The sequence below is a fragment of the Halichoeres trimaculatus genome, unplaced genomic scaffold, assembly GCF_033239565.1.
Source record: "Halichoeres trimaculatus isolate MK-OKI-2021-1 unplaced genomic scaffold, fHalTri1.1 fHalTri1_scaffold_6, whole genome shotgun sequence".
Classification (NCBI taxonomy): Eukaryota; Metazoa; Chordata; class Actinopteri; order Labriformes; family Labridae; genus Halichoeres; species Halichoeres trimaculatus.
The window spans coordinates 33,337,789-33,361,397 of NW_027437184.1; the positions used below are offsets into that span (position 1 = coordinate 33,337,789).

The 23,609-nt window shown below is 39.7% G+C and overlaps 1 protein-coding gene across 2 annotated transcripts in view; it reads right to left on the reverse strand.

Annotated features, from left to right (window-relative positions):
* Window positions 1-23,609, reverse strand: part of srrm3 (serine/arginine repetitive matrix 3) — a 187,322-nt gene that overhangs the window by 12,527 nt on the left and 151,186 nt on the right. For both annotated transcript variants that reach the window (XM_074671725.1, XM_074671726.1), the window contains exons 9-12: window positions 23,136-23,243; window positions 17,084-17,246; window positions 2,967-3,253; window positions 122-370 (exon numbers count right to left, since the gene is read on the reverse strand). In XM_074671725.1, the coding sequence (XP_074527826.1) occupies window positions 122-370; window positions 2,967-3,253; window positions 17,084-17,246; window positions 23,136-23,243 (807 nt within the window). The remainder of the gene's footprint in view (window positions 1-121; window positions 371-2,966; window positions 3,254-17,083; window positions 17,247-23,135; window positions 23,244-23,609) is intronic.

The window sequence follows — 23,609 nt, forward strand, 5'->3', positions numbered from 1 at the left end:
TTAATTGAAAACAACTCTGAAACATGTGAAAAAACATGTGAAACGATGACTTAAGCTATCATCATCATCATCATCCTTTAAATCAGAGAGTAACAACCGAACATGGAGGTGGATTTCTGACCTGGAGTTGTTCTGTCTGTTGTGGGGGGACTTGGCCTTGCTGGGGTCTCTGTCTCTGGACGCTGAGCGGGACGACGAGCGGCCGCTGCTCCACGAGCTGCTGCGCTGTCTGAGGTTTGGTTTGCTCTTCTCCTCTTTCTTCCTGCCCGATGCGTGCGGGTGGCGCCCCGGAGACGCTGACGTGCTGTGATGATGAGCCTGACCCCGAGCAGAGCGGTGGTGCCGCTTGGAAGAGTGACCACCTGTGGCCCTGGAGCAACACAGACAGTAATAAATAAAGCTCTTCATTCACCTCAAAGGGTCAGAGAGCTGGAGGTTCACAATGCTGAGATTATTTCTTTTTGCTGTCGTCAAAATACACAAACAGAGAATCAGAGCTTTATGATTTCACCAGAAAACACACTCGACGGATATCTGAGCCAAACTGAGACCAAACAACATTTTTACTGACACATAACATATCCACATCAAAGGCCCAACAGCTAACGTTAGCAATCAACTTGTTACTTCTTATATTTTATGTTAACAGCTGTTGCTACCATTTTCTCCTATTGTAGCAGAGCTCAACATTTGTCAGAAGTTTAACCTGCAGTAGAGTGTGCTCTTCTGCTCAATATTAGAACAGCTTTAGTTTGTTAATTGTGCAATCAGTAACACAAGGATCTGCTGTCAGTGTTTTTGGCATTCAGGTGAATAAAGGCTGCTGTAAAGACATCGAAGTTGATTTAGAATACCTGAAGCAGAGGGATAAGTGCTCTATTAGGCCCTTTTTGTTTGTTTGTTTGTTTGTTTTTTTGTTTGTTTTGACATTTTGATTTTGGATTTCCCATTAGCTTATGTGTTTCTTTGTTTTTCCTTTGATAAGCTGGTGTCTTCCAGTATAGCTGTGATTTTTTTTTGTTATTAAAAAAATGTGAGGAGGAGGATCTGTTTTAATTAGACTACCTCGCCACCAAGGTTACCGGTATAATAGTTTTGGATTTGTCATTACAGTTTAGTTTTAATTAGTTTTAGAGCGGGCATTCTAGTTTTTCATTTAGTTTTTGATTTTTGCAACAAGCCTTAGTTTTAGTTTAGTTTTAGTTTTTTCATACCTTATTAACCAGGTGCAGGATTCAAAAAGGTCAGAGTAAATATTTTGTAATAGTGTTTATTTTTTAAGTCCAGCATAGTGCTCACTGCTCAGTCAGTGCTGATACTGAACTGTTGGCTGCTGCCTTCAACACAAGAAAGTAATATAAACTTAATATAAAAAATATAGACATAAATTACATAATAATAATATCAACATAAATTATATAAAACAATATAAAACAATATAATATGAGCTTTAATAATTTGAAACTTGGACTGACTGAGTAACAATAAAGTCAGACTCATGTGCAATTAAACTATTACAGATGCTCTGATTCATTGCTCCACTTTGTTTTGTTGCAGCACAGCGCACAGCCAGTCAGTGCAGTTAACAAGCACGTGCCAATACGTCTCTATAATGGTGCCGTATGCTGCTGACAACTGCCTAAAACTGTTGTAAAACTGTTTGGGAAAATGTGTCGGATTAATTTAAAACCTAAAGGCTATTCATGTTGTCAGAAACTAAAACTAAGGACATTTTCTCTATAATTTTGGTTAGTTTCAGTTAGTTTTGTGAACACAAGATACAGTTTTAGTTTACTTATCGTTTTTGTTTTCTTTTCTAGTTTTTATTAGTTTGAGTTAACTGCAATGTATTTACAATTTTAGTTTTCGTTTTTAGTTTAACTTTAGTTAACTATTACAACCTTGCTCGCCACCTTCTGGCCCTGAGTGTCTCACACACTGTCGTAAATTTCTTTTAGCAAGGTTTGTTTTGGAATTAAATGGAGATCGAATGGAAACAAATTTTCTTTGTTCAAGACAACTTTTTACTGGATAAAACACGCAGAGGTAAGGGACTAATCAGTACAGTTATGTTGTGCTACCATTTGAAATGTGACATCAAGCAAAGAAGTAGTAGCTGGCTAAATGTAGCGCTATCGGCAGTCCAGTGCAACAACATATCTGTAGGCTAATGTCATAACAAGTAAACACTGTCAGTTTGTTTGTAGTTAAGTAGCTGTTTATATTTAGTAAAGCTGACAGCCTGATGCTCTAAGACATGTCTGTAATGTGTAACGTTAGTAAATCCTGGTTATGTCCTGCCAGTCATCTACAAAGCAGAGCTAACGTAACCTCACTCTTCATTTTATTGATAGACTCTCAAGTTTGAACAGACCACTGCAGTATAACTGCTGACTGTGGGTTGGAATGAACATTAGCACAAACAGGTTAGCCCCTGTGTTAGCCTTTAGCTCGTGCTTTATCTCTCTCCTGTTTCTCTTTCTTCCTCTCTTTTGTCCTTTTTCTGTCCGACAGATAGGCTCCAGTGTCCACCACCTCTACAAAATCAATCACAGAAATTGTTTTCAGCAGAGAAAAACACAGATCTCTCTTCTCACTACGAAACTTCGTCAGCTAGCGTAGTGTTGTCATAGAGACCCAGACGAGCTGTAAATCAAGCCAGTCCTGCTCAACCCGACCTGGAAGCTAATTAGTAGCAATTTGAAACAATCTGTAATATTGGCACTGATAATCTCATGTTAAAGTGTGGATTACAATCAGACATGTATCTAAAAAAGAAACTTTTTCAAGACCACTTTCAAACTCCTCACAGCTCCTTTAAGTCTCTCTTAGTTCCCAGTGTTCAGGCTTTTATTTGTGGTGATTCTTGTTTTTATTATCCTGAAGATACAGAGACTGTTTTTGCTAAACAAAAAAACAGAAAGTGTCAACCATAAGTCAGATGTCAGCGTGTTGTTTGTTCTTACTTCCTCTGGTGCCGGGACGACCTCCCTCTGTGGGCGTGGTTGTGCTGGGAGTGGGCCGAGTCGCTGCTGTGATGGGGGGAATGGGAGCTCTTATTCTGGCCTCTTTGACTCCCTCTCCTCCCTGACGTCTGGTTCACGGCTGTGTTCCTGACGTCCACACTCCCAGCCTCTCCCGTCGTCGCACACACCTGTCCCGTCTGGCTCCTGCTGGGGGCGCTGTGGAGCTTGTGCTCTTTCAGCAGAGTGGGCTGGAGGCCTGCAGAGCTAGCGGTCAGCAGACGGAGCTTCTGCAGAGAAACGATGACCAACAAAGGAAAAAAACAAAAGAAAAAAAAAAGAAAAAGGACAAAAAGAGCATTAGAGAGTTTTCAGGCGGGGGGATGAGTGCTACGGTGTACTTGCCAAAAGAAGGTAAACATCTAAAAGAAAAGATCTAGGTTTTCTCCATATGGCTTATAGATAGTCCTCTATGGTGCAGCGCATGCAATACTTGGCATGCAAAACCATAATGAGTTGAAGAAATCATAATCGCAAAAACAAACAAAAAAACTAGGAGGAGGAGGAAGAGAGGGAAAAATTAAACAAAACTGTGAATCAAATAAGTTTAAGAGCAGAGGCAGAAAGTACAGAGCTACAGATTGTGTAGAGTAGAAAAGAGGACTTCTTCAGTTTTTTAAAGTAATGGTTAAATAAAAGAAACGAAACAGAAAGAGAAGACAACTTGACGGAACATCACAGAAATGGAAGGAACAAAATAAAGATCACAATTATTGAATCAATCGAATCAGAAAACAAATCGTCTGCTACTCAATTTTCTCTTTCTGGATTTTTTTCCTGAAGACAATTGCTGAGATGTGAACAGCGACCCATTTTCTTTGATTTTTTTTTTTTAATGGTTACTCTTGTTTAACTCCCTTCTGGTTAACATCCACTTACCAATAAAGTGGTATTCCCTCCTTTAGTAGGTAAGGTATGAAGAAAAGGGAAAAGTGGGGCAACATAAGTGCATCATTAGATTCACAAAATGCAAGAGAAAAAGACACAAAACCCTTCCCTGCCAGTGACTCATGAGACAATGCATGGAAATCAATGGAAAAGAACTCAAAGCAAAGAGGAAAACCACAATGTGCAGGGAACCCCTCACACACAGAGTCAATCCTCCGGGCCGCTCACCTGCCTCAACGTCACACAGCGACGGGCTGGAGAGCGCTCAACCTTCACTTTTCAGGGCTCAACATACTTTATTATTTATTCAACGTGATGTTTCTCTCCATGGAGAATCAACCACGAGACAAGGACGTTTTAAACACCCTATGGGTGAAGTACTTTGGGTTTGACACGTTAAAACCAACGTCTCTGCAGATAACAAACATACTTATATTTACCAAAGCTGATGAAAGCAACGGTGAGATTTGTTACTGAATATGTTTCAGGTTCAACATGTTTTCCTTCAAACTTCTGCAGGAACCTTTACCATAAGCTAATAAAATGAAACTTTTCAGTAGTTTAGTTTTATTATTATTCTAATGATTTTTAAACCCACAAAAAGACCAAAACCAAGAATATCTATTTATTGTCATGAGCCTTGGATACTATAGACCAGTTTTTTTCAGAGTGGGGGCGGCTAGGGAGCACAAAGGGGGGGCTCAGAAAATTAGAGGGAAGGGAAAAAATAGAATTTTGTTATCATATTTAATCATATATATATATATATATATATATATATATATATATATATATATATATATATATATATATATATATATATATATATATTTTCATAAGCATTTGTCCTCAACATACAACACGTAAAGTTGCATAATTGTTGGGTTCACACGTTTCTGATCGTACCTAACCCCACCTTGTGTGACAGCTTAATCTGCAATGTGACCGATGGTGATCTGTGTCGACCTGGTGGTTTGCACCTGTTATTAAACTATCTAAAAAACTGAACTGAACTTTGAGGCTCTTTCCCTGTCTAACTACTACCTACATGACTACATGACAACTACAGAAAGGAGTATCCACTTTGGCTGACTGAATGCCTTGTCTTTTTTGTAACAACCTACCTATGTGAATCTAGCTTTTATTTGTTATAAATGTCCTGATCTAAATAAATGTAATAATTATTGAAAAGTAAAAAAAAAGTTAAAAAATGCATTCCTAAAGTTGACATTTCTTTACATATTCTAAAGTCTGTTGGTTTCCAAAGGGGGTCGTCAGCCAGAAGCAAATGCTGTGTAGGAGGCCTTGGCATTGTAAAGTTTGAGAACCCCTGCTATAGATGACAGCACACACAATAGTACTGTATGTTCTGTTACTGTAAATACGCATTTAAAGAGCGCCACATGTACATTAACCCTGAAAATAGTCTCTAACAAATGCACAATAACTCCTGTTAGACTGACGTTTGCTTCAGCGCTCAGACACGTCGAGGATCAGCGCGTCTAATCTTCAGCTGTTAGTGAGGCTCTGTGGCCGGTCCGTCCCTGCTTTAGCTCCAGGCGGAGAAATCTCAGCAGTCTGACAATAGATGGCTGTAAAGTTATTTAAAAGAAATCATGATCCTCAGAGGATCAGCCCTGAAAGATCCAGTTGTCTCCTGATCTGGTGCTGAACCAGTATCTGGTGACACCATCAGTGCAGACGTACCTGATAATAAGAGGTAACCAATGAGTGTTAGCATGCTAACAGCCTAATGCGTTTGCTGTATTCTTTTATTATGTTTCCTCCATTAGCTGACTTTACGGATGACTGATCAATGATTTTGTACACAGTTGGTGCAGAACAGCCTGTTTAACAGTAATGTTCTGCTTCCTGTCAGCTCTGAGTTGACTGAAAGCTTCAGAGTCTAAGGTTGCTTTGGTGGGAAATCTCTATAACGAAACCATGTCTGAGCACTTACAATGACAGACCTTTAACCTGCTCCTAGTTAGATTCAAGTTTAGCTGAGTATTAATAAAGTGCCCCCACCCAACCATTGGATTTCATAACTGCACCTAAAAAAACAATGAGTGATGTCACTGAAACAACATACATGTTTTATACCCTTAATAGAGTTTACACTGCCAAAATTCTGGCCAGGTACCAAAAGAAAAATGACTCCAGTCTGATTCGCTCATTTCTCTATCAGCACACACAATTTTTCAAACATGACAGTGTATAACATGTTTAACCAATCAGAGGCTCAGCTCAGCTGACTGACAGGCAGGCGCCCTACAGCTGTTTGTGTGGGGGCTCAAAGCCCGCCCATTTCCAATATGGCCTCCTGTTTTCAGGAACAGACGGGTGAAGTCCATTTATTGTACAGTCTCTGACGTTCAGGTGTCATTTCTGGTTTTGAATCAGATATGCATGGATCCATTTTTTAAGTCCCAGTACCAATTCTGATACCTCGGCTTAGGTGTTGACAGATACCTATACAAAGCTTTTCTAACTTTGTAAACAAAGAGAAATAAAAAAAAATACCAGTAAAATGACTGTATTATTTTATGGGATTAAAGATAGGTGCGGTGAGTAAATCCCCAACACTAACAGGATTTAACTTCTGTCTGAGTTGTTGGTGAAAGAAGTGAAATCCTCCAAACTGCAGAGACACTGTTGTCATCTGCAAAACTGTACACATCTACTGGGGTTGATGATGATGATGTTAAAGGACATGGTTGTAAACACAGAAGAGTGTAGAACTGAGTTCAACAGATTTGCTTTATGAATTGGCCCTTTGTCCCTGATACCAAACACCTGGATCAGATCGGTGCATCCCTTCTTTAATATCTTGAAATAAACATTTTTCTGGACTTTTCTGGTGAGTGTAGCTCATATTAAGTCTAACGACAATTTTACTGAAAAAAGAGAATAAATAAAGAATAGATTTCTATTTTGGCAGGGTAACAGGTGGTTTAATTCATAGACCGTCAGTTGCCATGGACACAGCAGTGGTTTACAGACTGACACATTGTTGGTTTTGGTCTTTATGGGGGATTTGTTAGTGATACGAAGAACACCACTGGACCGGGTGAGTCCAAACCTGTTTTCAAAGGATTCAGCAAACACTGTAGGTTGATCAGAGACTCACAGGGAGTGTGGGACAAAAACTCTTTGTACTCTGGTTTCACCTTTATCCACAGCTCACTGTAAGCATTGAGAGAGGGGACATCTCCCAAAATATGTTGAAAATAAAACCAAATACAGCTGGCTCTTCTGCATGCATTAAAACGTCCTGATTGAGCTGCTTCCTGATTCAACACAGAACGGAAGCACCGACGGGCCCTCCCAGAGAGAAAGAAGGAGAAGGAGGAGGAGAAAGAGAGAAGAGCTGCTCTCCACTGCAGAGAGGACGACTGAGAAAACACACAGCCACCGGTGCTCATGACAGTTGTTAGAAACAGTCGTGGAAATCAATATGGTGAAAATCATAAGACGAATGTACTAATTCACCGACAAACAGAGAGATGCTGGACAAACAGGAATGCATTCTACCAAAAACAGAAAGAAAACAAAAGAAGAAGAAGAAGAAAAGAGGAATGGACCTGGAAGATAGAGCGGGAAACTGGACTTCAGAATGAAGTTAAGAAGGAAAGAGAAAAACCAGAGCTCTACTTAACCCAATCTTTTAAGAGTCAAATCAAAACTGATGAGGTTAAATTAATTTAGACCATTGTTTAAACAACAGAAAGAGAAGGAGAGAAAGAAAGAGAAGAAGAGAGAAACATTGACGTCACTCAGGCTAGGGTGCTTGTCACATTCTCATCTGCATAAAGATCACGTGCGTAGGCAAAGCATTACCTACCTTCCATTTCAATCAGTGACACGTATGCAATATCAACAAAACAAAGGAAAGAAAAAAGAAAGAAAAAAAGGAGAAAGGAATGTTCTCCGCAGCGAAATGGGAAAAAGACAATGACCTCTTTTAGTAACAGCGCTACATATTTGTGTCCAGAGACTATAAGGAGAAATAAACAAACCAAAAAGTCAAAATAAAGCAGAGAGGGGGGAAAGAAAAAAAGAAAATCCAGATGGAGTCAAACTCAAAGAAGAAAGAAAGGATGAAGCTACTGACTACATGATTCGCTTTGTCTTTTTCGCTTGTACAAATGCAGCCATATTTGTATCAAAACAGAGGATGGGAGAGGGGAGGAGGTGGATAGAGTTAATCGTCAAATTAGTGGACATCCATGGAGAGTAGAGGAGCTACGAGGAGGAGGATGAAGAGGAGTAGGAGGAGGAGGAGGAGGGGGCATGCAGAGCTGGCAGATGTGGAAGATAAGTGGGAAGTAAAATGCCAGGACAACAAGAGTGAGTCACACAGGACACAGATGATCAGGTAGGAGAGGAGGAGGAGGAGGAGGACGGGGGAGGAAGAGAGAGTCACCGCTAAGATGTAAAACTAAAGAGTTATCACATTTAAAGGGACCCCAGTCACACTTTCAGCCTGGCTCTACTCTGTACGTCCTCCACGTCAGTAACAGGTACAGAGGGAGCAAACCTGCTCTTTAAACTCAACACACAACTAAACGGCTCAGGTCCCTTTAGAACAGCAGTCGTGTTTGTAAACGTGAGAGTTGTCCTAGTTATTTCCAAGAGTCCGTGTAGCTGTGTTTGGGAGCATCCATTAATAATGAGGAAGAGGAAGGCTGGCCGTGTTTGGGACCGTCTCACACACTGAGCAGGAGGACAAGCTTCACGTTAAAAAGCTCATCTGTTCACTCAACAAAGGTCCTGAGTGCTGATCTTTGTCTGCCGTCTCTCTCAAAATAACAAAACACAGACTGAGTTTTTAACTTATTCCTAAATTATTCAAATTTCACTCCAACAAATGAGAGGAAGAGCAGAAAGAGTTGTTGTTGTATCCACACTTCATGTAGTTTAGGAGCAGCTAGACACCACTATGATAAAAACAGTTCATCCCATGGAGGAAAAATCTCATTACTCAGGGAAAAGTATAAAGTGAGGCTCTTTCTTTGACTTATTCTGCTGAATAAAAGAGTCATAATGGACTCAGTCAGAGTTTGGAGGGAAAGGATGTCGTCAACTAAACAAATTAGGGTCAGTTTGTCCACACGGGAGCATATTAAACCACCAAGCAAAGCTAGTTGTGAAAGTTATCACCAAATCTAGCTTTATAGTTTTGCTTTTGCAAGTTTTTATTTTAGAAGAGATTTTTTTTCACTGGCACTGAGCAGAGGTATGTTTTATTATCAAATATTCCTACAGACTCCGTAGTTTAACAAAAGAACAGTGTGAAAAAGCTTAAACTTTGGCCTAAAGACAGACCTACAATAGAACAGAATAGACTTCAAACTTTATTTGTCATTGCAACAAGTACAACAAAATTGCAAGTCAAAAGTCAATGACTGTGAGCTGAAGTTGTCAGGGATTAAATTTAAAAAATCTTTAATATGTTTTTTGAACTGACCCGGAATCATTTTGTACACTTTATTTGTTTCACTAAAAACCAGAGTATCTTAAAAACTCTTATTTTCCAAAGCAATCTGCGCACCAGCAAGATAAAGTGGGTCCTCTTTTAAACTGGTCCATGCCTTTGTGCATGTTTTTAGCTGATGAGGCACCCCTCATGAAACTGGAGGGGTCAGACACAGCTCTAAGCTTAAAACCAACTACACACACACTCCTGCAAACACAGATTTTAATGTCACTGTGATCATATGTACCATAACTAACAAAAAAAAAAGAAAGAAAAAAAGAAAAAAGACTATTTATCTCTCTGCTTATGTGTTTCTTTTCTAAGGTTTTCTCTCTCATTTCAATCATGGTTGGTCAAACTTTGATACATTTATTGTGTTTTATGTTGTTTTATATGGGTTCATGTTGATATTGTTTCACACTTGAATGTTATCATTTTTCTGCAAAACAAATATATCTAAAAGTACAAATAAAGTAACATAACCCAACCTAACTTGACATCTCATGATTGTCAGTCTGATGATCATATTAAAATATTTGTGTTGGAATGCAAAAATATAAAACACATCATTAAACTTTTTTATCCAGTTTTCAAGAACAGAAAGAGGTGAACAAAATCCCAAATACATCATAAACTTTACATTCTTATATCTGCAGAAGTAAATTTACTTATTTATTTATTTATCTATTTATTTTTGGATTAGTATTGTATCTATATTGATATTTATATATTTATCTATTTATTAATCTATTTATTTTAATTAGTTTTTAATTGGTATTGATATTAATTTATTTCTTTTTTATTAATAAATCTATCTATTTTTGGATTAGAATTGTATCTATATTGATATTTATTTATTTCTCTTTTTTTCATTAGTTATCTATTTATATTGATATTTACTTATTTATCTATTAGTTTGTTTATGTATTTATTTTTCAACTTGTTGTTTATTTATAATGATGTCTATTTACTTATTTATCTATTTGTTAACCTTATTATCTTTAATTATTTATTTTTCTATATTGATAACTATTTATTTTAATTATTATATTTTCTTATTTTCTTTTTTATCTATTCATTTAATCAGATTTATAGCAGGTTTTGTTGTGGTTAAAACAAAGAAATTCATGAATTTTTGGAGTGAAACTTCTTAAATGGGGTTACACCTGGTCAGCAAGTCAGCAGGAGACTTCGACACGAAGTACATGTTCATATCTTATTTACGTAAAAACTGTCTCATTGGACTTAATATAAGCCACATTTATCTGAAAAATCGATACTTTCCAGATGAATTTGACTCATACTAAGTTTAATAAGACAAGAAATAAAACAGCACTTGACAAACGGATTGGAAGTGTTTTAAGAAGAGGGTGTAGGGGCTGGTTTGGTGAGTAATCCTGGTGATTTGTGGTTTTATTCTTTCCTCAGACTGTGTTTGAGTTTTTCAAGAGAGAATGATTTGAGGAAATGAGTGAGTTTTGAGTTCAGCCCATTTTCATCATCTTAACTCCTCCAGCTCTGACTGAAAGCAGCACGGCTGTTTCTCTGAGCTTTTCAACTGGAAGAATCCAGGCCGTTCCCCTCACAGTGAATGAGACGGATCCAAAGAGGACGACTGCAGAAACACACACTGAGATGATTCAAAAAAAACAACAAAAAAAACAACCCTGAGCTGCTTTTCAAGAACCACAAAACTGCTGCAGTAAAATCACATGTCAGAAGGATCCAGGTCTGTCACACATGAACACCTCCCTCCTGTGTCTGGGTTTCAGTTTGAGGATTAACATGAAACAAATATTTGAGCTGTTGTTGGAGAAAGAGGAAACATCACCTTACGCTTCAAAGATGCTGCGTTAAAAAACAGAGCTGTTAAAATGCTCCTCTTTCTCTCAATGTCCACATAAAGAACAAACAGATCCCTCCTCTCCACTGGCCTGAGCACAGACTAAAACCTCAGCAGCAGAAGAGACACTGCCACCTAGGGGCAACATGCGTATCAACACCTGTGTAAAGCAACAGAGAAGAGTGTGTGTGTGTGTGTGTGTCACTCGTGTGGTGGACGCCTGGAGGAGAGGAGGATCTATCACTGAGCAGAGCGTGTGCTTGAGAATAAAAGACAACTGTATGGACAAGAAGAAACTCTGACACATACCCGTTAACCTATGTGGTCCAGTTCCAAAGCATTTGTCGCTTTTTATGTAAACGAGACAGAGAGATTTGTGCATTTATTCATGGGTCAGTACCAATTCAACTGATAAAGAAAAGAAAAAGAAACTGATGGATGAAAGAAGCAGAAAGAGAGAAAGAGACAGGGAGATCAGATGAGACCTTGTCGACACATGCAAGCTGGGGCAGAAAATAGAAGAGTTTAGGTGTTTCAGACGTGGTTTTATCAGATTATTCAAGACGAGATCCCTTTGGTCTGAGTCTGCTGCTGTATTTTATTCCAGCTCTCCGCTCTAATGATCGCTTTATAGCGCTGAGGAGCAGGGTTGCTTCCTTAACAGCAGAAAGTGATTTAAAAGTCATCAGAGGCTGTGTGTGAGTGTGTGTGTGTGTTGGGTAATCAGAGACTAACAGAGGAGTGAAATCACAGCAGGAGCTCTTACATACCGAACAGGCCGACAGACGCTGATACATGGAGTCAGTCTGAGGAGCTGTTTATTGTTTGTGATGCTTTTATTACTTCAAGTGTCCAACCTCGTTATAATAAAGAATTAACTGCAGCAAGGCGTAGATTTAGGACGCTGTGTGGGCGATTTAAAATGTATAAACATAAAACTGACAAAGAAGCAGAGCAACACTTCACCTGCTGTGTCATGAGCTTAATCTGAATCCTGTTTAAATGGAAAAATACGTCACAGCACCACTACAGCTAATTTTATAGAATTATCTGAGATAAGCTCATGGTCTTCTTGTTTTTTATTTTGTCTGCTGTGTCTCAGGGTTTAATTCACAAAGCAAACTGCTCCCTCCATACTCCAGCCCACAGAGCTCTGCAGCTCGTGTTTGCTACTCGTTGTGATTGAGATGAGCTGTTAGCATCTCTGTTCTGTGCTGCACAGAGATGCACTGTGCGCTCTCATTCTGACACGATAAATTCTATCCACTCACACAATGAGCTTTATTAAAAAAGAAACATATGATATAATACATATAATCAATTTTAGTTGTTCAACTGCTTACTTTGTAAAGGAAGTTTAGCGTTCGTTTTAGAAACCTGTTGCTCCTTGGTCCAGGGGTTTAATTCTTGCTTAGGGCACAAGAGGTCCTGTGTTCAAATACCTAAAGAGCTGAATGACAGCTACGAGTGTCTGATGGTGCAGTAACTGGTTAAGTGCAAAGTGTGTTCCCCCTAGCAGCCTGAAATACTGCATTGCCTCATTGGCTGTAAACTCAACAGTTGCTCGAGACGTTGCCTTGTTTTTATGTTCCAGCTGAGCAGGCAAAGCTTTTGTTTTTCAAACAGGAGCTTGAACCAGTATGTTGGGGTACTTTAACAATGAAAATTAGAGAATTGTCTTTAAATTTCCCTGTTGAGATTCAACCATTGTGGCTCGTTGGTCTAGGGGTATGATTCTCGCTTAGGGTGCGAGAGGTCACGGGTTCAAATCCCAGACGAGCCCACACATTGATTGGTGCTTCATCTGAGTGATGGCACAATGGTTAGTCAATAGCCAAAATGTGTTTCCCATATGAGCAACAAACCCTGAACTCAATAGTTGTTATAGACACTGATATGTTTTTATGTTCCAGTTGAGATGGCAAAGCCTTTGGGTACGAAACACCAGCTTGACCACTGCCTCTGACCATCGTGCTTTTCTTTTAATGGAAATAAGGGAATTCTCCTTCTTTTCCTTTTATATTATTGGGACCAAAAGTTGTAGCTCTTTGGTCTGAAGGTATGGTTCTTGCTTTGGGTGTGAGAGGTCCCGGGTTCAAGTCCTGGACAAGCCTGTTCCCTAGAGCCTGGAGCCTGTATCATTTTCTTGATTTCTTGGTTTTCTTGATCTCAAACTACGCTCCCTCTGGGGAATAGTCTGGAATTGACATTTTTTCCCTCCCCTCTCCCAATGTTGTTATTTCTTATCTAGTCTAAGGAGCGCTTGGCAGCTGGCTCCTAGGTTTATACCAGTCCGGTCTTCCCTTGTCTAAGTTTGTGTTCTTATATGTCTTGGAAGGGATGTAACTGCAATTTCGACGTACTTGTTGCAATGACACATAAAGTTCCATCTATCTATCTATCTATCTGTCTGTCTATCTATCTATCTATCTATCTATCTATCTATCTATCTATCTATCTATCTATCTATCTATCTATCTATCCATCTATCTATCCATCTATCTATCTATCTATCTATCTATCTATCTATCTATCTATCTATCTATCTATCTATCTATCTATCTATCTATCTATCTATCTATCTATCCATCTATCCATCTATCTATCTATCCATCTATCTATCTTTCTATCTATCTATCTATCTATCTATCTATCTATCTATGGTGCGTTTAACCCAGTGTTCCTCAATCCTGGTCCTGGAGACCCCCTGCCCTGCATGTTTTAGATGTTACCCTACTCCAGCACACCTGATTCAAATGAATGGCTCGTTATCAGGCTCGAGCAGAGCTTGATGACGAGCTGATCATTTGAATCAGGTGTGCTGGATTCGGGTAACATCTAAAACATGCAGGGCAGGGGGGCCCCAGGACCGGAATTGAGAAACACTGGTTTAAGCGCTCAGGTTTAGCTTCATCCCCTGTTACCTGCACACTTTCCTCATCCCTGAGACATTTTGGGAAACCATGTCTGAGGGAATAAGACGTTGTGATGGTTACACATGCTCTGACACCTTCTCAGTTAAAGGGTCTTCAAAACACAGGATTCATTAAACAGGTTTTGACTTGTACTAAGAACTTGACTTCACTTCAGTTTGTTCACTCTGGTCGTGGGTTGAGGAGCCAACGTAACAACTGAGCGAATGCTATAATGCTTGTTTTAAATGGTTATCAGTCAATTCACCTGTTGTATCTATTGTTTTTATCACTGGAAGCAAAACTTGTGGATCGTTGGTCTACAGCATGGGTTGTCAAACTCGTGCCGTGGAGGACAAAGAGGCTGCAGGTTTTCTTTCCAACCAAAAACTCCACCAGATGATTTCACTGATTAGTCCCTGCTCTCTGCTTGAAAGTGAGGTAATCAGTGAAATCAGCTGGTGGAGTTCTTGGTTGGAACGAAAACCTGCAGCCTCTCAGCCCTCCATGGCACGAGTTTGACACCTGTGGTCTACAGATATTGTTCTTACTTGGGTGCAAGAGGTCCTGGGTTCAAGTCCCAGGTGAGCATGCTCCATAAAAATTTACCTTCAGCCTGTGTCATGGGTCCAGGTTCTGAATCCCAGACCAAACTTGCACCTGATTGTTTCTCTAATAGTGATGTTCAAGTAACATTAAAAGACTTTGTAAAGCCCAGGTCAAAATAAAGTCAGTGTAGACCTCACCCGAGCAGAAGAGATTGTTTTTTATTTGCTGTTCTGTTTTGTGGTGGGGTGGCACTTGATTCTTTTACATAGCGAGGCACATGGGATTACTGGGTTGTTTATGTTTGTTGTTGTTGTTTTTGTTTATGGAGTCTGTAATGTTGGGGCTGGGTTATTCTTGTGGTGTTTTGCTGTATGTGTTTTATTATTTTAAGTCCACTTCCGCTGAGAAGGGAGAAAAGGGGTGGGGAAAAAAAGGTCAGGAGGGCCTGGCGGTCTAAGGCACCTGAGAGGAGCGTGGTGGAGTTTACCCCGACAGCAGGAATATCTTTGGATTATTTCTCCTTTCTTCTATTATTTCCTCGCTGCTTCGTTTGTTCGTCGGGTCGCGCTTTGGAGGAAGCTATGGAGAGGAGGTGAATCTCCCGGAGGGAATTATCCTTTTTTATTTTTCCTGTTGAGTAAGAGGCTGGTCGGCGGGCACCGCTGGTTTGTCCTTTGTTCCCATTTGGATTATTTTGGTTTCGTTTGGATTTTAGGGCTGGAACTGAGAGAGGGCTCAATTGACTTGGGAAAAAGACACATGGTACTATGGACTATTTCTTTTCTTTACTGGACTGAGTAGTTTTTAATTTTATTTTGAGTTACATGCTACAGGTTTGTCCACCCAGGTTGGGCGTGTTTTCAGTTGAATTTTTGGCAAATATAAGTTATCGAAATTTAGCACTGAGTTGAATTTTCGTTCTTGGGTATTTTTACCCTTCTCTTTCATTTATAAAGTACAAGCAGAGGGATCAGGATCAGAAAGATCTTTGGGGGTTTTTTTGAGTGTCGGCCCCGGCGTCCTGTGCTGTCCACCTGCCCTGGTGATTGCAATTTGGCTATATTCAAAGGGATAAAGTTGAATTGTTATGGAGTGGTGGCCCGTACGTTCGTATGTTTAGGTGAATAACTTTCAGGTCATCTTTAAGTTTATTTGTACTTGTTCCAGTTTACTGAACAGGTTAACAATGCTGGCTGCTGAGTGCTGCTGGCTCACACTTTGCACTTGCTTTATGAATTCAACGTCTTTTTGAGTCATTTGCACAGGTTTAGCACACACACAATGAATGTTTTAGATCTTGATGTGGATTTTTTCTTTGAAGATTTTTTCATTTATTCATATTCAACTTTTCTCCCAACGTCCTGATCCTACAGCTTTCTATCTTTCTGTATTCACTTGTTTCTGTCTCAGTGACAAAGGGATGTAAACAGAGCCTGTTTTTTGTTTCACACTTAATGTGTCAAGTGACAGAAATGTTGGAAATGCTCTGACCTCTGTTAGTCTGATCTTAACTCACATGAATGAATTCACAAGAAGTCCATCTCTTAAAACATTTCTATTCACTGTTTTTGATTTTTTTTTAATCATTTTAAATCTTCCACACAGTCCGTAAAAGAAGGAGAGCTGCACGTTCTCCACAGCCATGTCTTCTAACATCTTCTAATGCTCATATCCAGACTTTCCATTAATTAATTGGATTTGTCAGTTCAAGAGGGAATCACAGATTGCTATCACTTTGAAGCACCATCACACGTCTCATCATAACTCTTGCAGCATCGTCTAATTACGACTCAGAAGAACGTAGAAGTTCTCATTCCTGACGGAAGCGTTTTCTCGGGCGTTCACCGTGGAAACTTTAAAGAGAGGGTTTTTATTTAAAGCAGCCATCCCTGTCCCTGGCTCATTTGGTTTTGTTTGCGTTTGCCTAAGCAGGCACCTGCTCGGAGAGGAAACACATCTCTTCGCCCGTTCATTTGGAAACATCGTGTGCATCATATTTCCATCTGAGGTGTGGTATGCTAATGCTGAGCTGCAACTCAGAGGATGTTTGTTGAAATGAAACACTAGAACCTTTCATCTCTTTGCTCCCTTCCTCTGTTACTGGCAAACAACGAGAACAAACAAAAAAAATCAAGATGGCAGAGGAGTCAAAGAGAGCCGGAAACAAAGCAGTAGGAGCGGCAGCTTTTACACACAGGAGCTTTTTTTAAAACATCAGAGATAATCATCCTACAAGCTAGGAGTAACTGATGAAGAGAGGTAAATTATTCAAAGAAGATGAGACATCATGTCAACCAGGATCAAACTCTGAGTAGAGACTGTGTCAGATACCGTTGGAGTGGGTGTGGGGAGGGTGGGGTGTGGGGGTGAAATAGAGGAGACTACATACATCGTGCCCCTTCTCGCCCTCGCTGTGGTTGAGTCTGCCCGTCTTTCCGTTGCGGCTCCGCTGGCTGTGGTCCCCGTTGTGCCAGGCGGCGGGAGCTTTGGAGCCTGGGGACAGTGAGGCGCCCGATGCTTTCTGTCCGTCGGTCTTGTGCTTGGAGTTCAGTCTGTGGGAGCAGAGACATGAGAGGACAGCATGAAGCATGGACATGAACCTGGCTCCACCTGGGGAACAATATGAATGTTAATAAACTGTCAATCAAATACTCAAATACTGCGGTGCTACAAAAAAATTATACTCTGTCTTTACTCCTTTGACTGAAATGACTGAGCTCTCTATCAGCAGTCAGGATTTCATCTCACGTGTCTGAGACTGTTCATGTACAGAGAGCTAATGAGAGTCACTCTGTTTGTTTCTGCTCCTCCTGTTTTGCTTTGATGAGGTCAACAAAGAGCAGCAAGCGTTTCTGTGCATCTTGATTTTCAGAAATCATCTTTAAATCTCCTACATCAATCTTACCATCTTTGAGATGTTTTTGTTGTGTCTGCATTTAGTTTTTGCTAAAGTTTTTTTTTTTTGGTCTTTTGGTCTGACATCTCTAAATTACAGGCCCTGTTTCTCCAGCTCTTACTGAGGCTGGATCACAAACACTCTCTGCTGCACTCTAACCTCCACACTGACTGTTATTTCTACGCTCAACACCTCTATGAGATTAATTTAACTTAAAGTTCAAGGGGAGATAACATGAAAACTGTAAAAAAAACAGTTGAGAGGGGATCCTAAGCTAAAATCCTGAACTTTAGATCCTAAAAAAATATGTCTGGTTAGTTTTTCATCCATCAGTGTTTCCCAGAAAAAGATATCAGAAACCCGCCTCTTAAAGGGATAGTCCAGATTTTTTGAAGTGGGGTTGTATGAGCTCTATGTGACCACTAAGGACATTAGATACAGTAGAAAGTTGTCTCCTCTCCCTCAGTAAGACACAAACTGTAATCACTGGTGACGAGGAAATAGGCGCTAACAGGGACAGACGGTACCAAATTCAAAGGCTATTTTCTCTGCCTACAAGAACTAAAATCAAAAAGTCTTCGGAAATATAAACATTTATCTGGACCTAACTAGCTGGTCATGTGTCCTTACGCGCAGCGCTAGTGCTGTCCCTCCTCCTCCTTTCAGCTGTAGGGAATGTAAACAAGCTATGCTTCGGGCGCTGGTTGTAGCCTCGCGTAAGTTTGATCAAGTATCGTAATTCTTTTGTTTGTACTCTAAGGGTCGTGAGACAGCGTAGGAAATTCAAAATGAGTGACCATGACAGTGACGATGAAGTTTCATTCACTTTGGAACCAAAAGGATACCTGTATGAACCGGAGCAGCTACACAGAAAAGGAGCTGCTACAGATGGAGACTGAAAGGAATACAGAGGAAACATCCATGGACACTGGACATCAAGACAGAGTCAGAAATACTCAGTGGTGTAAATGACTGAGCTGTGACTCAATGCCCACGGATGCTGAGTGTTACTGCTGTCACGAGTGGAACTTGGTTACAGACACTCTTCAGGATTTGTCTGAGGACACTGCTGGCTCTCAAGCCGTCTGTATAACTCATCACACAGATTTCCCTGCTCTTCTCAATTCTGGAGTGTCCTGTAACAGCAACAACAACAACAACAGTCGTGGCAGCAGTAACACTCAGCATCTTGATGTCCAGTGTCCGTGGATGTTTCCTCTGTATTCCTTTCAGTCGCCATCTGTAGCAGCTCCTCTTCTGTGTACTCCGGTTCATACAGGTATCCTTTTGGTTCCAAAGTGAATGGAACTTCATCGTCGCTGTCATAGTCACTCATTTTGAATTTCCTTCGCTGCCTCACAATCCTTAGAGTACAAACAAAAGAATTACGATACTTGATCAAACTTACATGAGGCTAAAACCAGCGCTCAAAGCATAGCTTGTTGACATTCCCTACAGTTGAAAGGAGGAGGGGGGACGGAGCGCACTAGCGCTGCGCGAAAGGACACATGACCAGTTAGTTAGGTCCAGATAAATGTTTATATTTCCGAAGACTTAATGCACTTAAAAAATATTTTATGTATCGTACTCTTAAACTGTGGTATTACTTTTTGATTCTAGTTCTTGTAGGCAGAGAAAATAGCCTTTGAATTTGGTACGCTATTTCCCTGTTAGCGTCTATTTCCTCGTCACCAGTGATTACAGTTTGTGTCTTACTGAGGGAGAGGAGACAACTTTCTACTGTATCTGATGTCCTTAGTGGTCACATAGAGCTCATACAACCCGACTTCAAAAAAACTGAACTATCCCTTTAATTATTCTGATTGGTCAAGGAAAAGTGCCATGAGCAGAATGGCAGGGTTAAAAAAAACAAAACAGAATGATTGTTAAATGACAGCAGCATAAGTTCACTCACTAAAAGTGCTTTTAGGTTCAGGACTGTGGGAGCTGAAAGGCTGAACTGCGTTGGCTTCAAACAGAAAAAAAAGATTTTTCTAACACAAAAACACTGACAGTGAACACTGTCCCTGTTCAACCTTTGTACCACTGCGTCACTCATTCATGTCATCATTTAATTGAAATCAAGAAACAGTGAAAGAGGAACTAATCATACTTACATTTTAAGAACTGATGAATCTGTTAGTTATTTAAGTCCAGTTAGTGAAATTTTAAAAGGAGACAGAAAAACAACAGCAGGGAAAAGGTCTGCAGCCACTGCAGGCAGTCAGGTTGGAAAGCTGTTGTTGAGTTGGGACCATTTTACTTTTTAAATTTTGCATTCTGTTCAACATTTTCTGATATTGTCTTTTCTGAATGATGGCGTTAAAATTGAAAAAAGTTACAGGATTGTTGTGTGTTGGCTTTTTTGTGTGTTCTTAGTTTTTCTCTGTGATTTTTCTTTTGTGTTTTTGTGTTTTCCGTATCCTTCATGTCTTAATCTTTGTGATTCTTGTTTTATGTGTTTTCCTGTTTTATTTTGTAGCTCTTGCTCCCCGTGTGTCTAGTTGAGTTTTATTTCCTGCCCGTGTCACCCAGTTTGTTTAGTCACTTTGTGTTTCTTTGGTTCATTTTCAGTTGGTCTCATCTTCTGGTCTCGTCTAGTTCCCAAGTCATGCTCTGCTTGTTATTGCGTGAATTCCTTATTTGTTTGTTTTTTTTTGAGTTTTTGTTTCTTTTGAATTCTTGGATTTTTTAATCCATAGAGTTTTATTTTGGATTTTTGTTTAAGAAAAATTAAGTTTTTAAGTTTTCTACACCCGAGTCCCCCATTTTCATGTTTTTTTTCTTCACAAAACCTGATGAGGACAGCGTTTGCAAAACTTAGAATCTTTTTCCTTGTCATGGATTAATTGAAATGCATCCAAACCTTGTGTCTGTACACATGGGGCACCTACTTTAGTTACACTCACTGCAAATAACAATATTTCTTCACATTTAGCTCTGAGACATCACTTTTTCTGCAAACTTAGAGAAAAATTTGTGCAATACATTTGTCAAATACTAAATATAAATATAGAATAGAATAGAATAGAATAGAATAGAAAATACTTTATTTATCCCCGAGGGGAAATTCAGGAGTCACTGCAGCATTTAAGAAAACAAAAGTAAGAAAGAGTATAGAAAGTGCAAAAATGTCCACAAGAAATTAGATGACGACATCCCATCCACCACTCGTCCACCACTCTCCAGCCCAGCCAGTCTCCACCTCCACAGGGTCCAGGACTGAGCCTCCCCAGCAGTCTGTTCAGTCTCTGTCTCCTGGATCCTGTCTGCTCACAGCAGGCGAAGCTCCTCCGATGTGTCGCGGCGTCCGATGTCAGCTCCGTCAGCCACGTCCGTGAACAGCACGATGCCGCTGGATTAGCACAGCTAGCTCGTCCATCCCCCAGAGCGAGATCCCACGTTCCCAACAACGATGGATAGAAGGACAGGTCCACGTCGTCACCTCCCAGCTCACATCTGAGAACCAGCACGTCGTCCTCACCTCCTTCTCCTCAGCTCGAGGGAAATCAGCAAGCCCTACACTAGTTAGCATTGACATGCTACAGGCTGCTAACAGCTAATTTTGCATGTAAACAATGCAGCCATGGTTACATGTAGGATCTCCAGACAAACACAGGAGAAAAGTAGTAAAAAATACCGCCGAAGCCACAAAAAGTTTGGTGTCCGTGACCGACAACGAACCACACAAAGTGATGATCCACCCCAGACACAAAGACGACGAAAAAGAGACGAAAAAACCACAAGAAACGGACAAAGACGAGAGAGCTGCTGCAACAGGCAGCTACCCGGGTAGCGCCTAGCAACCGTTTTTTTGTATAATAAATATATATAAATATATAATATAATGTTTTTTTCTGAATGTTGAATGTTATTTATACATGTTATAAATGAATGTACTGGTTCTAAATGTTGAGCTACATTTAATTAACATTTAATTTTCATTCTAAATATTCAGCTAAGATTAAATATTTATCAAAGATATATAAATATTTTGCAAAAATTTCTCAATATTTAGTCAAGATATTTAAATCTTAAGCCGACCTTTATAAATCTGAGCAAAGATTTCCAAACATTGAGTCAAGATTTCTAAATCTTGAGGTTCAATATTTAAAGATTTAACTAAGATTTTTAAATGTTTAGCTTATATGCAAATTCACACTCCTGCCCAGCAGATTGTAACAAAATAAAAGTTTGAGGAAGCAATTTTGAGAATGTCCAGCTTTAATTCTTCAGTGTCGGCCACAGGATCTACAACAGTGCCATCACAGAACTTGGTACGTTTCTTTAATAATGTCTGATTTAGCCTACAGAATTTGACTTTCTCAAAAATCCGCTTGGCTGGATCGCTCCCTTAAAACTTTTATTCTGGTACTTCCGATGGAGGGCAGTGTGAATTTGCTGGTTTGCTAAATATTTAGAAATCGTACTTAAAGATTTAGAAATCTTCACTTCATGTTTAGAAATCTTTGCCCAAGATTTAGGAATCTTAATAAATATCTTGACATCTTTGCAAAAGATTTATAAATCATGACAAAATATTACATATTTAACAAAGATTTAGAAATCTTTGATAAATTTTTAGTCTTAGCTAAATATTTAGAATGAAACTGAATTTTAAGAAACGTAGCTAAATATTGAGAATCAGGACATTCATTCATAACATTTATAAATATTATTCGACATTTAGATAAAACATTTATTATTAAGATATAATATTCAAAATTTATACATATTTGACAAAAATGTTTTACAGTTATTTATCTTAATCTGCAGAAAAAGTGATGATTTAGAGCTAAATGTGGAGAAGTGCTGCTGTTTTTTTGCAGGGAATTTAACTTAACAATCAGCGTGCCATATGCATAAGAATGTCTAACCATGTTCACTGGGTTGTGAAGTGCATGAAAAAAACTGATGTCATTGTTATGTTGTTGTTTTTCTTATCAATAACATCAATAAGATGTAAGTATTCTATATCTGCTGACCTGCTCCCTTATTATGAGCATTGACCACTGGAAAAAACAGTATTGATCGACCAACCCTGAGCAGCTAACACCAGGAGAAAAAATGTTCAAATCCTTGTTAAAATTAGTTATTATTCTTATTTTTTATTTATTTATTAATTTATTTTTTTCATTTTTTAGGTGGCAGATATTCAGCACTCATGAAACGTGGACAGCTCTCAGTGCTTGGCTGCTGGGTTTGGAAGGTTGTCTCTTAGTACTGAATGTTAGGTCTGTCTTTAAATGTTCTGGATGCTTCATTCTTGCTTTAATCTTATGAAATTTTACAGTTAAACAGTGTGAAAACCACTGACTACTTCTGCTGTCACTTTGAATGTCAGTGCAGAGTGAGACATTACAGAGAGGTGAAGATGTTCAGGAGCATAATTCGTGTCCTAATGTTTCCCCTGAGGACACACAGACTGACTGTCACTGGTACAGCTTTATTAGTGTGTGACAAAAGTGAAGGCGTTTTTGCATGTGTGTGTGTGTGTGTGTGTGTGTGTGTGTGTGTGTGTGTGTGTGTGTGTTGAAGGAACTACCTGGTGGGGGATTTGGAGGTGCTGCGGGTGGAGGACACCGAGGCGCTTCGGGAACTGCAGCAGCTTCCTTGGCGCTGTGAGCTCCTGCTCGGGGTCTCAGCAGGGGACCTGATGGATGACGACAGACAGGACGAACACACACACATACACACCAGGCACATGCATACAAGTACACACAGCAGCCGTGTGTATGTGCGCACACACGACGGGGACACACACGCCACAGTGAGCTCAGCGGGCTGTCTGGTGATTTGTAAAACAGATCGTGCGCTGACAAAGACTTTCAATATATATTCTAATCAACAACGGGTGCAGATGTATGGAGGAAACAGTGTCGCTCCAGCGTCATTAACATTCTGTGGGAGTCTGAGTCTGAGATAATGGGTGCAAAACAGCAATATAAATTTATGAGAGCCCTCCCAGTTGGACCCATTGTTAAAGACTGAGATGCTGTTTGTTTGGGTGTGTGCAGAT